Genomic DNA, 19,501 nt, shown 5'->3' with positions numbered 1-19,501 from the left:
TTTTTTTAAAACCAAGTTCACTCTACCCTAATTCAACAATGGACAGAATTTATTTCCATGCAAGCCATCTTAATATTTTTCTGTGATACTGTCTTTAAGACAGCATGCCTTCCGAAGACATCACAGCTGTGTCACCCAGTTATGCACAGTCATCCACGACTGGGCGACCTCCATTGATGCTGGCTTCCAAACCGTCGGTTCATATTGGACTTTGCGAAGGCTTTCGACACCGTGCCTCATTAAAGATTAAAAGCTAGACTTTTTCTCTACGGTGTAAATGGAAACACGCTCCGCTGGATTGACGCCTTCTTATGCCATCTTCACCAACGTGTTTCGATTAACGGTGCCAAGTCTGAATAAAGTCCTGTAAGGTCAGGCGTCCCTCAAGGGACTGTGCTTGGCCCTATCCTCTTTAATGTGCTCATTTGTGATATAGTGAACAATATAAACTCTGAGATACGGCTATTTGCCGACGATTGTGCTTGCTATCGACAGATCCGCTCCCACGAAGACCATGCTACTCTACAAAAAGATATTCAACATCTTGGAGACTGGGCCCAGCGATGGAATATGGCAATTGAAAGTATAAGTGTAAAAAAGTGTAAAATCATGCACATTTCAAGGAAAGAAAACGTCACAAATCCCACCACTTATACTTCTAAGGGGGGAACCGAACCTATTCACGTTTGAGGGGGGGTGGGGGAAGGGGGGGTGGTAGGAGGTTTGGAAGATTTCTCAGTTGCAAGAATTTTTTTCCTAACTGACCAACAAGGCAGATTTTTTTTTCAGTCGAAAAGCAGTGCGCAATAATTTTTTGGGAGATTATCCTCTGCAGGATTTTTTTTCCCTCCATTCGGGAGTGGGACACACCTCAACTAAAGAGCAACCTGCATTTGATAGTGGTTTCTTCTTTGTAAAATGTTTACTATTGTACAGTGTATTGCCAGCACAGGTGTGTAGGGCTTGAGACTAGCACCTGGGCTATTCCTTTCCTTGCGGCCACCATATGCCAACCATGCACCATTGAAAAATATCAAGGTGTAGACAGGCCAAACACAACTCCTATTGGTCAAGAGAGGATATTCAAAGACCACAGAGCTTTGCTCTAACGAGTACATCTTTCAAAGGCCTCCCTTTTCTATTAGGGGTTTACATATGACGTCACGGCGGCCATGTTGGTGTACAGAACAATGCTGTAAAATGTCTTTTGGGAATTTGATTCTATTTTTATGCAAAGACTTGTGGAACCATTTTCTATTATTTTGCACACCAACGTGGTCGTCTCATCACTTGGATGAAAACCAAGGACATGAAATAATGGAGGGGTTTTAAAAATTTCTCTTGGTAAGGGATGGTTTTGTATAAGATGCAATTTGTTCACTGATGAGTGGAATTTTGTAAGAAACGGCAAAATTCTTTTGCACGTTTTTTGTTTATTTTGTAAAGCCGACATTCTTTCGCTAAAATTGACTTCAGATAGAGTCATGTTGGAAGGAGGAAGGAATCGCCGTTGTATGAACATACGAAACATTTTATGAAAACAGCCCTCCGATTCCAACTCGCTTCCCTAAATGCTAAGACTTATCTTGAAAGAAAGTTTTTTTTTCCATTTCAAGGGGAAAACCACACAGAACCGCAATGGGAAAAAAAACGGCAGTATCTTTTGCTAACATCTTCATAGCGAAAGTTGAGACAGATACCATCAACCAAAGCCCTTACAAACCACTGGAAAAGATACAATGACGACATCTTTTCTCTATGGAAACATAAACAAAAAAGCAATAAACAACTTCACGGAGCTGCGAATAGCTTCCATCCTACAATAAAATTCACGGCTGGGATTTCAGATAATGGAATTTCTGGCGTTTGAGTGTATACGAATTAGCCCGAAATGAAATATTTCTGCGGCACTGGAGCAGTGGCGACTGGAATTAGTCCAGTCGAAGTGCATTATGGGTTGTCAAGGAGGACTATGTGAGAGGTTTGTAGCACGTGAGATAATCATTCTAGGCCGACACCTTTGATCTTAGATATATTTTTAAGTATAACGTTCTTTTAGTCAACGCGGGTAGACGCGTTTGAAATTTGTAGCCTCGTAGGATGGGCTATTTAGAGTTTTAGCCATGGTTCCTACCCAGATTTACTGCCGACTTTTTTCCCCCACGGGGTTTTTTCCGGCGGGTTTTTTCTGGCCTCCGTCTGACAGTAGTAGTTGTGTAAACTGTCGTTCACCTCTGTCTCTTGTCTTATGCCTTATACTTAGATCTTGTAATAGGTTGTAGTATAACGTATCGTTGTTACTAGTGCTCGGTCTAAACTGCCAAAATAAACCTAATGGTTTTTCCTCATGTTGTGTACTGCGTGGTGGAGCTAAAATCTGAAATAACATTGATGAAATGATATATGAAATGGATCATATATGAACTGCGGATATGAAATCAAGTAAAGCTATGATCCTCGCATTTATGAACGCAATTTTTGCAATTAGGTAAAGTAGCCTGAAAAATTTAGCACTTCAACGGGGTTTCAACCCGTGACCTCGCGATACCGGTGCGACGCTCTAACCAACTGAGCTATGAAGCCATTGACGTTGGGAGCGGTCATTTGTGGGTTCTAATGTTCCCGTGAGGAATGAATCAACGATGAAATGATATATGAAATGGAGCATAGATGAACTGCAGAAATGATCAAACGGGTTGAAAGCCGGTTGAAGTCCTGAATTTTTCAGGTTTCTTTACGCAGTTGCAAAACTTGCGTTCATAACTGCGAGGATCAGAGCTTAACTTGATGAAATAACATTCTTGGATACATGTGTATACCAGGGCGATCGATTCAAAATGCACTCTATTCTTGATGTGCGCACGCACTTTAAACCGACAGAGACTTCAACTCCTGCTTCCCTCCAGGCGTCAGGAAAGGCTTCATCAAAGGCAAAGCCCTAAGGCTTCTTAGAACTAACTCTTAAAAAGCGAAATTTGAAGAACACATCGCATTATTCAAACAAAGATTACGCCACAGAGGATATCCAGATGACCTTTTGAACGTGACTCTATCTGAAGTCGATTTTAACGAAAGAATGTCGGCTCTACAAAAAAAAAATTTAAAAAAAAAAGAAACGCGCAGAAGAATTTTGCCGTTTGTTACATAATATCGCACATCATTACTTAATCTCAAACATATTCTTATGAACAAATGGCATCTTATGCAAAACCAGCCCTAACTAAGAGAAATCTTTAAAAGACCCTCCCCTTATTTAATAGAGAAAAGGGAGGTCTTGGAAAGACTTGGAATTTCCTATCTTGACCAATAGGAGTCGTGTTTGGCCTGTCTACACCTTGAAACATCATTAAAATATTTATAAGACTCTATGAACTCAGTGAACTCCCATTTTTAAGAAAACCTTGCTTTATTGAATAAAAGAGCATAGTTTTTATGCAAACGACTCAGATTTGGTAGACCACAGGTAGGGATGGGCCTTTTATGATTTGTAAGAATATTTTTTGGCTCATAACACACGCATGATTTTTTTTTTCCCCTCAGAGCTGGCCATGCATGGATTGAATTACCAACCACTCAACGTTTTTTTTTAACCAAATGATATTGACCAAATGCAAAAATGACTGTCATAAATTAATCTTTTTCATTATATAAACACCAATGACATACCAAGAGAGCTTTCGCGCGAAAACATGATATCTTCACACGTGAAGATAACATGTCATTTTCACACGTGAAAAGATCACTGTTTCTATGGTTATATGAAAATCGCGCAACACGAGAAGAGAAAGTTTCGTAGCTCCAAGCGGCCATGTAATATCCTGTATATCTCTGTTTATCTTCTGAGCATAGGTAGCATGAGCAAAAGGAAACGAATTCAAGCTCCAAAAATAGACTACTCAGGCTTAATTGAACAATGATGAAAGAATCGTTTATTGGCGGCCATTCTTGCTGTCGGTCGATAGTTCAGTGCCGGCAAGAGTGGGTGGAGGAATCTTCGCTGACGTCATTGTTTGCATGGTTTTATTAACATACGAGTTTACTCAGAGAAGGCACCACACTATTTACAAATTGACTTCAAAAGGTAAAAGAACTTGTTAAAGTTTGTACAAGGGCCAATTTTGTGCCTTTTAGCATCGAGAACGAGCTAATAATTAGCCATCAAAACCGGCGGCAAAAGCGCTAATGACCCTGTACATTATTTGTAAAAATTCGAATTTCCAACACAGCATTGCTCGGAAACTATCTGGTATATCGCATTCAAATTTTCAGATGTAGCTCAATACGCAAAGACATTTAAATAATCAGTATCTTTTTTTCTTGACTGACTAATTTAAACGGGGGGAAACTTTACACAAATATTCCCCTATTCAACTGAAAAAATGCCTTAGGAAGCCGAAAATATGAAATGAAAAAATAATTACGCATATAAATACGAACATCTTTCCCTGTCGATTAGCTGGTACCTGTCGTGTCGATTGACAAACGGTTTTCGAACCTAATTACATACATTCTTACTCGCTCCAACCACAAAAAAGTTCAGGGAAAGACAGAAACTTTCTCCTTGAAAGAAAGGGTTGTGGAGGATCACTCACATCTCAAACTACTATTTCGAGGGTAGTTCAACTTCTTTTGTAAATTTGTGGTACAAGATCGACAAGTTCAAATACAAAGGCCATAATCGTATTTTCACGGTTGGACTGGAACGAGCAACGAGTCGAGGCTGATACGGAGGCATTCTGCAACACGTCCTCTACCTCTGAAATGACGATTATCGAAAATTCCTAACTTTCTCTGGATTGACTGTTATCGTCAATTTAGATTACTCTGTTCCAGGACGTGCGGTAGTAGACAAAAATTAAAAAAATAAAAAGTAAAAGATGCATTCCTGGACGGAATTTGAACCCGGAGGTTTTTATGCACTTAACCAATAAAGATCAACTGGCTTACGATTATACCAACCAACAATAATAACGATTATACCAACCAACAATAATAACGAAGATATCGTTGACGTCACCTATTATCATTAATGTACTAATCAGAGCCTCATTGGCTGTCGAAAACAAAGGTTCTTTTGTTCCTGTAGTTGGCATATTTGAATGACCAAAGTAATGTTTGTAAACAGATATCTTCCCTATTAGTATATATAAGATCATTGCTGAATAGTGGTTAAGTCTAGTGCGTGGTTTTAAAATGGTTAGCTTTCTCTTGAGGTTTGGTAACCGGCACTTTCTCCTCTTTAAACTTGTTTCTTAGTGGGTGATTATTAATACACGTTGACTTTACAGCGGCATTCAAAAGAAAAAAATATCGACATATTAAAAAATGACGTTCTGGCAGTTAGCGATGTGGTAGTCTAGTGCTTAAGTGAAATAGTTATCAATCGAACATTCCAGGTTCGAGTCCTGCGAGTTCAGACATTGGGGTTCGGATTTTATAAATTCATATATTCATATATTCATATTCACTTTCCATAATCACTATCAAGAGCTAACCGCCCGAAATTGACGATAATAGTCAAGTTAGAGAAAAATTGGAACTGTCCATAATCGTCATTTCAGAGGTAGATGGGCTATTTCCAGAGGCAAATTATTTTTCCGCATTATAGCCTCCATCCTATGCTAGTTCCAGTCCCACTCAGAGTCCTGACAAGAAGAAGTGTCTCGTCACGTCACTTGCTTCATATTTTGATATTATCTCTGATTCTGCAAAAGCGCCGCTCTCGCATTCACCAGGGCTTTGAAAGCATCTTCCGATCCAGGGGCAAGGCTTTTGTCCGGATGTATCAAAACCGCTAATTTGCGATAGGCGCGATTGATATCATCCCTGAAAAAAGAAAAAAGCAAATAAATACAGTAAAAGGGATAACTTGCATGTCAAGCATTCTTCGGCGAAAGAAGAGCTTTGGAAAGATTTTTCTCACATCTTCTGCGTGAAAATTGAGGGGACGACGGGGGAACTCCATCGGCCTTTCGCGCAGTAAAAATGCGGTAAATTTTCTCAAAGCTCCTTTTTTTATTACTAAGAAATCAATCTTTACGATGTTTGATCGTTCCACAGTCCGGTCGATTACATCTGTCTCTAATGTCAAGAAACTTTAGTTAATACAGAATTTTGTCTCAAAGATGAAGTCTGACCATGTAACTTCTCTTTTGCGTCAACTTAACTAACTCCCAATTAAAAAGCAATTATACCTTACAGGTTATTTATTGTTTAAATTGTGTTACACGCATTCAATGTAACGCAAGTATGTCTGCGTGGCCATACAAATGCGCCAACGACCTTGCACCCAGGTAGCTCTGCTCTGACCAATTTTGCAGAGAACAAGTATCCACAAGAGATTGACGCGCAACCGAAACAGCCTAGAAAGCCCATTTTTTAAAACTGTATCCGTCAACTATCGTTCGCCTACAAGGCGGCAGTGTAGATCTGGAACGACTTGGATATCTCGTTTAAATTAAATCCATCAATTCCCACTTTTAAGCGCGCAATGAAAGACCATTTATAGTCCTTGAGTATTAACTCGTAGAATTTTGATTGATCTTATTGAATTTTGTCATAATTTTTATAGTGGACTTAAACCAACGTCCACTGATTTGTAAATAGTTACATAAGAGCTTTAATTTTTGAGGAGTATCTATTAAAAAGATGATGATAATGATGATGATGGTTATTATTACTATTATTTTGTTTCGCACGGGAACGCTTGCTACAAAGGCTAAAACCAGAATTACAGCAAATAAAAAAAAAGCGGAGGCCCCGTCTCATAACCCATGTTGGCAATTAAATAGTATGGGACGTTAAAGAACCCACTCACTATTCGATAAGAGTTGGAGACGTAGTCCCTGGCATTGTGGTCTGACCTATCTAGACGGGGGCATCTTTCACTTCGTAAAATAATTGTAAACTGCGTAACAAGCAGTCTGGCTAAACTCCTCCACAAAGCGTTGTAAATTAGCCCTGAAAAGCCCCGAGGGGAGAGACTAATATATTCACTTCACTTCACTCTTCACCTTCATCAAAGATGACGTGGAAATGTAAGAAAAACGTGACACGCGGCGAGTGTGTCATTGATGTTCTTAGATGGACCAATTTCTATAATTGATTCTAATTGGCTTAATCAATCACATAGGCCGTGTTTTTACAGCAGCCGTTGTCTCGCTTAACATTCCTGAAAGTGGTTTGTTCGCAGACTTCGTCAAACGACTTAAAAATGATACGTGTTTTCACGGGTAAGATTAAATGAGACAGCAGCCAATGCAATAATAACTGAAAATAATAAAAATAGCACTTCTGTTGCATTTCCGATTTGAACTTGCTTAAGCTACCTGGTTTAATGGCTTAAATTTAATGGAAATGCTATTGAAATTTGCCGAGTCGCTTAACTTTAAGCGAGTTGGGAAAGGAATTTTCCGTTGTCAGTCGCTAAGCGACTTAAAAAAATCGCTCGTGAAAACACGGCCACAGTCTAACAATCATTTAACTCGCTCTGACCAAGCAGGAGCGCTTACAGTGGTGAATTATACAACCAAATTTCAGTGCTTCACTCACTAACGACGAGATACAGCCGTACCACAGTTTCGTCAAAAAATAGTCCCGTTAGATTTCGGCGTCAAAATGTCGAACGCAAAGGTAACCAGCGCTCCGAAACGGGGCGTCTGCGCTGCGAATCTCATCGAGATTCACCTTAGCCGATTGGTACCTTATTTTCTTCAAAGCTGTGCTTTTATTTAACAAATAGACTCCATGTTGCAGTGCGTCTCTTCAGTGATCAATAGAATAGATCACAAATCATGATGATGACCTTTGTATAAGTGTCAACTGTATTCAGTGGTGGGACACTAATTACGAAATGAAATCAATCGTAGGTTGGTTTTTGAGAAGAGTGGAAGACTGGAGTACTCGAAGAAAAACCTCTCGGAGCAGAGTAGAGAACCTGCAATCTCAACCCAGGCATGTGAAGCCGAGTCTGGAAATCGAACGAGGGCCACACTGGTAGGAGGTAAGTCCTCTCACCACTGCGCCAGGCGTCAAAATGTGATAAAGACAAAAAAGTGGCACACGAGTCGTTAGCGATTGTGATCTTAAGATTACTGAATCGACGCACGGCAACATGAAATATATTTCTTTTATACAATAGATAATTCAAAGTTTTTTGACGATGACGTCAGCTGTTTGTCCTCATCATAGGTGACAACCGATCAAAATACGTGCATTACTGAGCTTATCATATGAGCCAGTTATAACTCTTACCTGCTAGCTCCAGCCGTGAGTCCAAGCCTCGCGTAGTTATCCTTGGCTGTTTTCAGTCGCTGAATAGCTTCAGCTTGTTCCTTGGTGTATCCAACAGTCGTGGGTGCACTTATCCCTACCGGTTTGCCTCCATTTTCCATCGCTGTCAGCACAGATTTGAACAGGGTCTTAATGAGAGAGAAAGGGGGCAGTAAACATACAAAAACGCATTTTTTGGCCTGATAACGAATGGAACCACAACTGTATTCTCTACTTTCTGAAATTCCATAAAGCTTAGTTCCCATTGGCGACATAAGGATCATAAGCATAATCATAATCATAATCATAAACATAAGCTTCTTATGTTCTAGTGGGGACGGCCGCTCTAAAAACGTAAAGCTTTTCCTCGAAGCTTGCCGCCATCTTGAAAATGAACCGACCCGAAAGTACTGGTCCTAGGCTTTAATTGGCCAAAACACAATGACCCCGTTGCGTCATTATGTTTCTCATTATGTCGTTATGATTTTCGCGTTCCCACTGCAAAGAAAAGCGACATAGTCATAGTCAAAGCCATAATCACAATCATAAGAAAATGGTCGATCATTTTCTTATGATTATGATAATGTTTCTGGACGTTCCCACTAAGACATAAACGACATAACTGCGTTAAGTTCGTTCTTATGATTATGATCTTTATGTCGCTAGTGGGAACTGGGCTTAATACATCTTGTCTACCCCCAAGAAAGTTGCATAGGCATTGTTTTCGATTCATAGGGGTAGGTTTAGGCATTGTTTTTAGCTGTATATTCCAAGAGAAAGCGAAAACAATGATTATGCGAAAGTTGGGGGTGGGGGAGATGTATTATCGTATTTGAGAAATTGGAGAATTCGGTACTTAGTTGAAGAATAAGCGTTTTTCGAGGGACTCCGCCCGATTGGCTCAGTTGGTGTCAGGATTTTTATCAGTCTTTCAACTAAGGAGTTGTTTCAATAAAAAATCAAATATTCTGTTACGGGACAGTTACAGTTTTCCATGGACATTCAGTTAAACTTCACCTCGTGAGTCCACAACATTTTGACCACTGTGATGACGAATATCGTTGTCGATAAGAGTGCAGACAACGCGGAACCACATTCGATTTGTTTCTACCACAAACATTGAACGTCAAGGAAAATGTTCATCTTGTAGTGTGACCAAGATTGTGACACAAAGAAAGAGCAAGCGTTGGCTACAACTTTCTCGCAATCTCATTGGTTTATTTCTTAAAATAAGCGTATCTGACTGCTTATTTTAAAGTCATCCATATTTGAGAGCTAAAAAAGGCATTGCGTGGCACGTGGACGCGAGAGCCGTTGTCTAGACTCTTATTGACAACGGCAAATTGGCCAATCTGATCGCGAGATAACAAGTAATTGTGGCAAAAATCAAACTAGATATAGAGCTTTCGCGGGTTGACATGTCAATTAAAAAGAGAAGTGAATCATAAAAATGGCCACAAGCCCCTTTCTTAGCTTTTGGCTATAAAAATTTCTTCCAAGAGCTCTATCGAATATACAGCACTTAGGGGAACCTCCTCTTTAACAAAAATAGCTTTAAATCCAAGAAATAACCTTTAAAGTCAAGTCATGCGATCAGTCTTTTTTTTTTTTTTTTTTTTTCAAAATAAGCGTTGGTATCCGAAATAAATAAGTTTTTAGAATCGCAAATTTGTTTTCAACATTTGCAGGTGCTACCATCTTGAATAGACTGATTTAGCATAAAGACGCCACGTCAAGCTCCGTGAAAGAGCTTGGTACCCAGTCAAATTCCCGCCTCCTGCGATTCTGGCCTCGCGTCGTGGACGTGGAAGCCAGTAGTTTGCGGTCTTCCCTAGAACGTGGACTTCAGTTAGGTCGCTTCAGCGATGGAAAACACACCTAAAAAGCTAGTACTAGTGTTACAATTGATTTGTATTGTATACCAGATGTTTGAACTTATTGTCAGAATTGCGATGAGCTGGACGTAAGAAAAGAACATTTTACTCATCAGACGCAATGGGCGCTCAAAGGGGTTTTCAATTCAAAGCAGGAAGCAGAGAAAAAGGGAATGTATGGCAAGCTATTGCCAAAAAATCTCTTCAATTCTGTCAGTTCAAGAGGTGTTAGAGACAGTTCTACTTTGATTTCAAGAAGGTATAAGGCGAAAAATGCCGAAGAACTAAAAAGTAACGAAGACGAACTGAGCGAATACGATTTACTACTGAAAGAGTTAGCTCACTTAAGTGAAGAATCGGACAAGTAAGCCAATGCAGAAGACGAAGTTGCTAAAGAAAAAAACAGTACAGAAAAAGAAATTGGCTCTCGAAATAAGGTAAAGAGCAATGAAAACAATGGGCCACAATTAAAAAAGATCACAGTCTGATCAAATTCAGCAGGATTAGATCAAGGAGATCATGGCTGGAAAAAAAACAGACCGAGATCTGAAGTTGAAAGAGCTCCAGCTTGAAGAGCAAAGAAAGGAAACCCTTTCCTTTCTTTGCTCAGCAGAAGAAAAGAAAATAACTGATGGAGCATACGCAGAAGCAAATTCAAATGCAAAGAGACAGCCAGCAGCAGCAGCAGCAACAACAGCAAATGATGCTAATGCAGCAGATGATGAACATTATGCAACAGCAGCAGCAACAGCGATAGCTTTTCACCTCAAAGAAGGATAAAGAGTAAACTAGAGTGTCACTCATACATAATGTTTGAAATTTTCTTTGTACCTTTATTACAAGTAGTTGTCTGTAGATTTTGACTGAAAAAGTTACAACTAATGTTTCAGTTATAAACTGAAGTAAAATAGCTCCCTTATTTCTCACCACTGATACTTAGAATTGTTTAGGCATGGTCAATGAGACCTAAATTGAAGTTGTCGATTCTGAGTATTCCGGCATAAACCCTTGAACTTGAAATTGTAATTTTCCTATCAGAAAACAAAACATCATCAAGCTAGCAGTGAAAAGGATAAGTTATGATGGATGTTATGATGATAAAGCTTTGGTTGTGTGGGTTGTGTGCTGGTGTATATGTATAATATAACCATTCCCATAGAATTAAAATTTTTGATCACTAGAATGCCACCTAGCTAGATTTAATAGCTTCTTAGTTATTTTCTAGGGGGCATTGTACGTCTATTACTTATTTCGTGTATCCCTATTTACGCGTGGTACAAAAAAACTTTGTTGTTGTTGTTGTACAATAATTGCATACAATGGTAACACATATTTCATAATTTTATCCCACACTTTTCAAATGCTGTGTTGCAAAATGATTTTGAAAAATTAGCACTATTTTACACACTACATTTTATATAATCTAATGTGAACATGAATGATTACAATGTCCCACCATTTGAAAAGACCCATTAACAGTGTCTCAATCTATCTGTGCATGCAAATACACATACAGATGTCTGTATTGGGAACAATCCTTGAACGAATTCAGTCATTACAAACAGGACAAAAATATCATCTACAAGACCTGTATATATTTACCAGAAAGAGGTCAGAAGATTTGGGGAGTCAACACCAAAATACGTTGAAACAATTATAAGCATGTGTGGGAATTTTGAAAAATTGCTAAGGTAAACTTTGCCAACAGGACTAAGGTCAATCTGGAGCTACTTTTAGAACTCAACGAACCTGTAGTAATTGGAAATGCATGCAGCCAAACATCCATTCTACATTTACTCTAACCTCACTCATACTCTCATTGAATCTTGCCATCTGTGGGATGACGTGAACATTTCTAAACGGAGTCGGAAATGGATGCCTAAGAGGTATGCGGGATCGCCAATTACAGACATACATGTACAGGCCTCCCATTATTTGCTCACGCAACGGCTTGCAGATCCCTGATTAAGCCTGCCTCGTACAGCAGTGTAACATCGTGCCTTCGCCCCTCATAGGGTCCACTTAGGTTGGCTATAAGCCCATTTGGAAGAACAAAACGATCCTGAAACTATATTGAATGTACACGTTACTTTATGCCCATTCTAAACCTCACGCTGATTATTCTTGGGTCGAGTTATCTTGCATAAAGTCCCGTCTACGAAGCCAAAACAGTTTTCAAGTCGAGCTCCACGCGCATAGATACTCTGTGCATATTGTGCTAGAGCTGGTCGGTTATAAATTAAACGAGCGGTACCGAAAGGTTAGTGCGAAGTCTTGCACGTACGAGCACAAAGAAGATGAAAACAAGAAGTGGTTTCACTTTGACCATTTTCTAATCTTAAAAGCAAAGAAAAATAAAAGCGACAAAGGCACATTTGAGTAAACCAAAGGCTCAAATAGTAATTTAATTGCCATAAACGTGTTTGTTGTTGTAAAGTAGGCACATAAAATAGAAGCAACAAAATAGACCAAATAGACAAAATAGACCAAAACTTCCCTTTCATAACTAACATACAAAACTTCCCTTTCATACATAGCGAAAATTCTTTACCTTTCACGAAATTGTCGTGCAGCCCGTACGTCCGTCCGTACAATGTGAACTTCCACAGCAAAGCGACATCAAAATGCCGGACTGATCCGCTAAGAACGAGACACGCGATTTACCCTTCTCTCGCCGTCGACGATTTCGGATATCGACCACATATCATCTTTGGGGGAGTAAATCAGCGACATTTCCCAGTTTGCTCTCAAAAGACCAGCAGACTCACCTACCCCTAGATGAAATAACGAGATACTTACCCACCACTACGCGTCGTCTAACAAAGAATTTGAAGAATTTGAAGAATTTTCAGCCTATTTTGAGTCAAGTAAAGCATCATATTGTGTCCGATCCTTTGGAATATTGACATCTGACACCGGAATTTTAATCAGGAAATATTATGTTGCTTACTTGAAGTATCATGCCCCATTCAAAACCTAATAGTTAAAAACGGTTGGTTCCAAGAGATTAAACGGTGTTGGTGTGTCTGGTAAACAAAGTCTAAAGCACTATTTCTTCCAAAACGCAGTGCCATTTCAGTGTATCTACAAGGAAAAGCAATCCTCTTTAACAAAATAGAAAGGCCTTCCATTCCAGAACAGGCAGTTCTCTAAGAAAAAAAATAATAATGGGAAATCGCAAAGCATGAAGCAGTACAGCAAGATCAGATATATGTCGAATCTCAACTCCACTTGACATTCAGCTTCATCCCGATCATCCAAGTTAAATTTGTCATACTTCGAATACGGAAATACTCGTCTTGAAATGTTTTCTCCATAAAGAGCCGTCAATTCCACATCATCACTAATATCTTTCAAACAGGAAGCCAGCAAAACGTCTCGAACACTTTGAAGACCATAAGCTGCTGCAAATGTTTACAAATATGCGTAAGCGTCTTCTTCGTAGTTGGCGCGCTACATCAAGAAAATGACCTGACATCGGTTCCAGTACTCCAGTCCTCGATCAGGCTCTCACGTCTTCTTGTCTTACGTCCTAATGCTAAGCCAGTCTAATAATTGTGACGTTTTAGAGCGTGTTTCAATGAGCGTCGTACAACAAAAACCAAAGTAATTTCTTTGGCCAATCCAAAACGACCGAGGCAGTCCAGTTGACCAATCAAAACTCAAAGTAATTACACGTACCCGATACAAAGCGCGGGAAAACGTGCACACGTAAACCGCGATTGGTTTTGGTTTCACTTCTGATTGGTTGAAAAAATGGCGCGAGAACTTCGAACCAATCACTGAATGAAGTAAATGCAAAACCAAAGCAATTCGCTAATTACTTTCGACACTCAATCGAAAAACCGCTCTACGGTTGCCCTCTTGTTATAATTTTGTGTCAGAACAATTGGGCTTGCAACCGTAAAACGTCACAATTATTCAGGATGGTGTTTTCCTGATACAAACACTTTTTTTTTAAAGAAATTTGTTTAGAAACATAATTTCCTTTAATTTACTCTCTAGTATTGGGGTAGGGGTTCCCTTTAAGAACACTGTACGTCAGTCCAAGTGAGAAGCTCATCTCACGATGTTTAGTATTCAATCAACTAGGCCCAGGTTGCTCGAAGCATGGTTGTTAAATTATTGAGGCCATCCTAGGGGATTTGGGGAACAAAGGAGTTACATGGCTAATTTGAACTGCGAACAGTGCAACAATGTCAAAATATTTTAGGAAACAAGGGAACAAAAACAAATTTGACCAATTTTAGGCCTCAAAGTTTGAAAGTAATTTGAGGAAAAAGGTAACACAAGCAAATATTTAAGGGGAACAAGGACCCCCTCCCCCCTGGGAGGGCCTCATTATTGTACTCGCCTGGAAAATGAGGTTGATCTGGAGTCATAAATGGTTTATTGCATGTAGCTTAGATGATTGAAAATTAATTGCATGTGGTTACACTCACTTGAAACATGTCATTAATCCCTTCACCAGTTTGTGCTGAAGTTTCAAAATAATAAAATCCGTGGCTGTTTGCCCATAATTGGCCTTCTGCTTCTTCTACCACTCGTTTGCGACAGTCTACCTGCAAAGTGAAGTCCAGAGTCTGAGTAGTCATCATTCACTCTCCTGCACTGAGAAGGCAAAACAAACCCTTCCTAATCTCTCAACATATTCCTCAGAGAAATTACCAACATAATATCATGGGTGACAAATTACTCCTTAATTTAGACGCGAAATTTCAGCATTAATTTATAATTTCACATGTGAAATTATAAAATTGCCATGGTAACATCTCTTGTATCTCGATAAGAGCCAAGATGGTGTCTAGATTTAAGACAGTGACCATTGTGAGAGGAGAACATTAAGTTTTAGACATAAATGAAAAACAAGCTGTACATTATTAGCACACTTTATATATTAACAAATTCTAATGAAGACTGTTTAATCAGTTCTCATCTACAGTATACCTGAGGTTTTTTTTGTTTTTGTTTTTTTTTTTTGTTTTTTCCCCAGCGATTCCTTATGAATTATTAACAAGTTTTAAAAGAAATATATCTACTTCACCTTGTTCGCACAGACAGTGAAGACAACCCCTTCTAAATCTGTTGGATTGCCAATATCTCTCCTTATTTCTTCCAGCCAGCTGTCCAATGATTCAAAACTTTCCCGGTTACCAACATCATACACCAGCATTGCACCTTGGGTATCCTTGTAGAATTCATTGCGAACCTTGAAGGAATTACAAATGCATGTGGGAAAATCAATATTATAATAATTATAATAATAATTATAATAACTCTGTAAGTTATTGGGACCATTCAAAACATCTTGCGATTTTATTTGGGGTTAAATCCCCAGGTTTCACTTCATTTAACCCTCTCCTTCCTACGATTAACACTTATAGACGCTACTCTGTCTAACACAGACAACTTAACTAGTCAATGGGGGCCTCTTCTGGGGTGAAAAGGTTAAATTCACAACATCTACAATCCTGGACAAACGTCTTGGGACACTTGAGCTAAAATGGTTTAAAATGAACATGTGTTAGACCATCTATGACACAGTGCACCCTCCCCATTTCAATGTTGCAGGGTGTCCAGCGGCATGTTCGTTCAGAAAAATAGGAAAATAGGAAACTCAGGATTCAAAAAATAGGAAACTTTGTAATAAAAAATAGGAAAAAATAGAAGAATCAATAGTAGTTTGATGGACAAAGAGAGCCTCCCTGCACCCCATCAGCTATCCCAATTCACCACTTTAGCCCATAACCTGACAATGAATGAACATGAATTCAATAAAGGGGTCCCAGGAAATTCTGTCCAGGGCCCAGTTGTTCGAAGGGTGGACAGCACTATCCACCAGATAAATCACTGTCCACTGGACATAAACTCAATTGGTTTTGCCAGTGTTTATCCGCAGGATAAGGATTTGTCCAGTGGATAGCGCTATCTACCCTTCAAACAACCCACGAGCCCACAATTGTAAATCCAGGCACTAAAATAATAATGTCTCCTTTTGATTAAACCCTTTAACCTCCTCAGAGTGACAAATGACAAGTAGAGTTTACTTAGTGTCTAACACCTGTCTGAAATGATTTCCCACTTACAGTAGTTACTAGTAGGGAACGTCTCAGGGGTAAAGGGATTAAACAACATTTAGGTCCACTCAAAAACTAATTACCCCCTTGAACCAATTCCCTCATAAAAGTGACACCAATTGATTTTACTCTGTCTAACACAACATGATTTTGCTTGTCAATCGGAATTGGCTCAGGGGCGAACATGGACCTTTGTCCCCTGGCAGGCATGCTGCTCAAAGACAATAGAATTTGTACCCAGAGCCTCTAGTTGATGTGTTCGGGAGCAAGTTCTGACAGGGGGTGCAAGACAAAAGTATTCAGTCTTTCGGGACACAAAATGGTCGCCAAGTGAAAAAAGGCCCATATCAAGGCCCACTAAAAATTTGCTACCAATATTACATTAGAATATATACCAACTGGGAACTCCGAAAAATCCGAGCCCCAGATGGGGCTCGGATTTTTCCGAGTTCCCAGTTGGTTCTACCATTATTTCATTTCTCATGTGTTTATATCATTCTCACAATATTACATTAATTTTTTTATTTGCTACTATTGTTCTCATTTTCCAAACCAGTTTATACATGTTTGGAATCTGTGTCTGCTAATTGCTTCTCTACATTAAAGCTGCTCTACAGTACAAATATGTTTTATTTCAATCTTGAAATAGCTTTCTACCCTTGTGAAATCCTTGTTAAAAATCCACACATGCAGGCCACCATCTTGGATTATATGTGATCTCATTTAGCTCAACTTGAAGTTTTGCAGGAAGCTTGAACACACAAAGCTCTTGAGATTACTCTTCATAAATCCAGTCATGCCTTTTTGTTCATCAACATAAATTGTTCAAATAGGTCAGATGGACGACACATTCATGTTGTTCACATTTCTGAGAGAAAAGTAGGATCAGCTGAGCTCAATGATGTCACATATAATCCAAGATGGCCTCCTGCATGTGTCAAGGATTTCACAAAGTTAGAATGCAGCTAGTATTCAAGATTGAAATTTTGGCTAAAAACTTTCTCCATATGACCTTTCTATTTGTCGGAAAAAAAAAAAAAAGAAAAGGATTTTGGAGTTAACTTCTTCTGTAAATTACAGCTGGTCAATTATTAACTTGCAGGTATTAGTGAAAGATTAAATTAATTTGCTATTATGGCAAGCAATTCTTAGGCTATTTATGGAGCACTGTGAGTGGCTGGTTTTTGGTAGCCGAGCTACCATAGAATTCCAGAAGTCTATCCAACTCACTATGTCAGAGTATGATGCACTGAGTTTTACTCTTACAAGATCTTGTAAGATTCTTGATTAAGAAACAAAGTAAGATCGTAATAAGAAACTTAATAAGAATCTTGGTAAGATCTTAATAAGATTTCCACCTGGGTAATTATAATAATTCAAGTATAAGGGCTGTCTCCAAAGTTACATGTAGGTCCATGTTTATCTCTGATTTGGACTGCCTAAGAAATCAAGATGTAGTAAACACTGATTTCTACCTCGTAAAACACTGGATGTCCAGCCATGTCAAATATATTCACTTTAACCTCTTTGTCATCAATTGAAACCCTAGAAAAAAAAGACATCACACTGAAAATTGAAAAAACAAATTGCCTCCCATGATAAACTTGACTTGATGCATATCTCTTTCCCTAAACAATCTCACCGCCTGGCTCTAGTTATTAAAAGCAACTCTCTAGGGGTATTGGTAACCTGAAGGTGTGAGCAACAGGCATCAGAGGCACCCCAAGCTCAGTGTGAGGGAAAGGCAACAAAAATATACAATGTAAGGATTTGTATGGGAATACTGATAAAAGACCTGAGAACTGATAATTTTACAAAAAAATAAATCAATTAAAAAGCCTTACTTTATTGCCATTGCGGTTCACTTCATTCCTGTGTGTGTGTGTTTTTTTTTTCCAGATTAGACGCGAATTGTGAGCCATTATCAGTCCCTCCTGAATTCTCAGGAGCCCACCAAATGAAGTCAAATATTCCAGGTTAAAAATTCCCACGCACACAAATCCACCATATAATTCAAGGGCAGGAGGTTTTTCTTTCATTTCAATCTGCTACCCGCACAACCAAAGCCTTGCCAGTGACGTCAGGCAGCTGTTAGTGTCCCAAACAAGTCTATACAATGAAGAAAACCTTTGCCCTTCAATTCTAGGGTGGATTTGTTTGGGAATATTTTAACCAGGAATATTTGACTCCATTTGGTGGGCTCCTGAGAATTCAGAGTTCAGCTTTGGTATTAACTTTTTCTACAACCTTTGACAACAGACGAACTGATAATGGCTCAATTCGCATCGAATCTGGAAAAAAAAAACACACACACAGGAAGGAAGCGACCCACAATGGCAATAAGGTATGGGTATGGTTACTGATATTTGTTGAGTATGGCATGATAGCTAAGCCAATCAAAACAGACTGGAATGGCATTATCCAATAACCAGTCCTTTTTTTAAGAAATCAATATGTAGTTTGTCTTTAACCATGCTTGCGTTGGATTAACAAGTAACAACTTACTTTGTTACACCATAGTCAATTCCTATAGTTGTCATATACTTGCTTACAAATCGTTTTTCACAGTAGCGTTTGATGATACAACTCTGAAATCGACAAAGTAATTCAAATTAATTAATAACTTATGGTATTTAAAATAATGTATCATTTGCGCGTACCGCGCACGTGAAGCACTATGCACTACCTTTCCTGTCTCTGCATTACCCATGCTGATGATTTTAATTCGAATGACTGGTTTAATTCGATGAAATTTATCCATGTTGGGTTTGGAATTAGAAAGTGATCCACCACATCTTCGTCAACGACAGTCACCAACTTTTGCACAAACTCAAACTCCTTCTCTGGATGACATTAATTCAGGATTTATCTTTTGCGTGAGATAATCAGGGACACCCCGCAAAAACTGTGTAGGAAAACCGTGGAGTATAAAACAAACCGAGAGTTTTTGAAAGCCCAAACTCGTTCCCAGGGTCTTCTCGGTTTTCAATATGGCGGCGGGTCGGGAGAAGACCGGGCCAGCATTCAAAATGGCGGCAAGGAATAAGGTGAGAGAAATCTGGGTACGACAACTGCCAAGAAACAAAATGGAGTATGAAAGAGGAACCCAAAGCTGTAAAATTTGATGTAAGAAACCGAAAATACGGATGGACAAATGCACGAGCAACAAGAATGCGGTAGATGACAGAGAAATTTCATTTCATGTTATTTTAAACCAATGCAAGTTTTAATATACGGCTATTATTATTTCTCGGGGCTCTGATTTTTAAACAGCTTCGA

At 39.0% G+C, this 19,501-nt stretch overlaps 1 protein-coding gene across 1 annotated transcript; it reads right to left on the bottom strand.

Annotated features, from left to right (window-relative positions):
- Positions 1–4,003: 4,003 nt before the first annotated feature.
- On the bottom strand, positions 4,004–19,180 carry LOC138004169 (dnaJ homolog subfamily C member 27-like). Its single transcript, XM_068850597.1, has 7 exons — positions 18,909–19,180; positions 18,728–18,810; positions 17,698–17,767; positions 15,190–15,354; positions 14,588–14,707; positions 8,254–8,420; positions 4,004–5,826 (listed from the first exon to the last, which is right to left on the bottom strand). The coding sequence occupies exons 1-7, from the start codon at positions 18,981–18,983 to the stop codon at positions 5,694–5,696; spliced, it is 813 nt and encodes a 270-aa protein (XP_068706698.1). The 5' UTR covers positions 18,984–19,180; the 3' UTR covers positions 4,004–5,693.
- Positions 19,181–19,501: the final 321 nt, after the last annotated feature.

This window comes from Montipora foliosa, chromosome 5 (genome assembly GCF_036669935.1).
Source record: "Montipora foliosa isolate CH-2021 chromosome 5, ASM3666993v2, whole genome shotgun sequence".
NCBI lineage: Eukaryota > Metazoa > Cnidaria > Anthozoa > Scleractinia > Acroporidae > Montipora > Montipora foliosa.
This window is presented reverse-complemented; position numbering and strand designations above follow the sequence as displayed.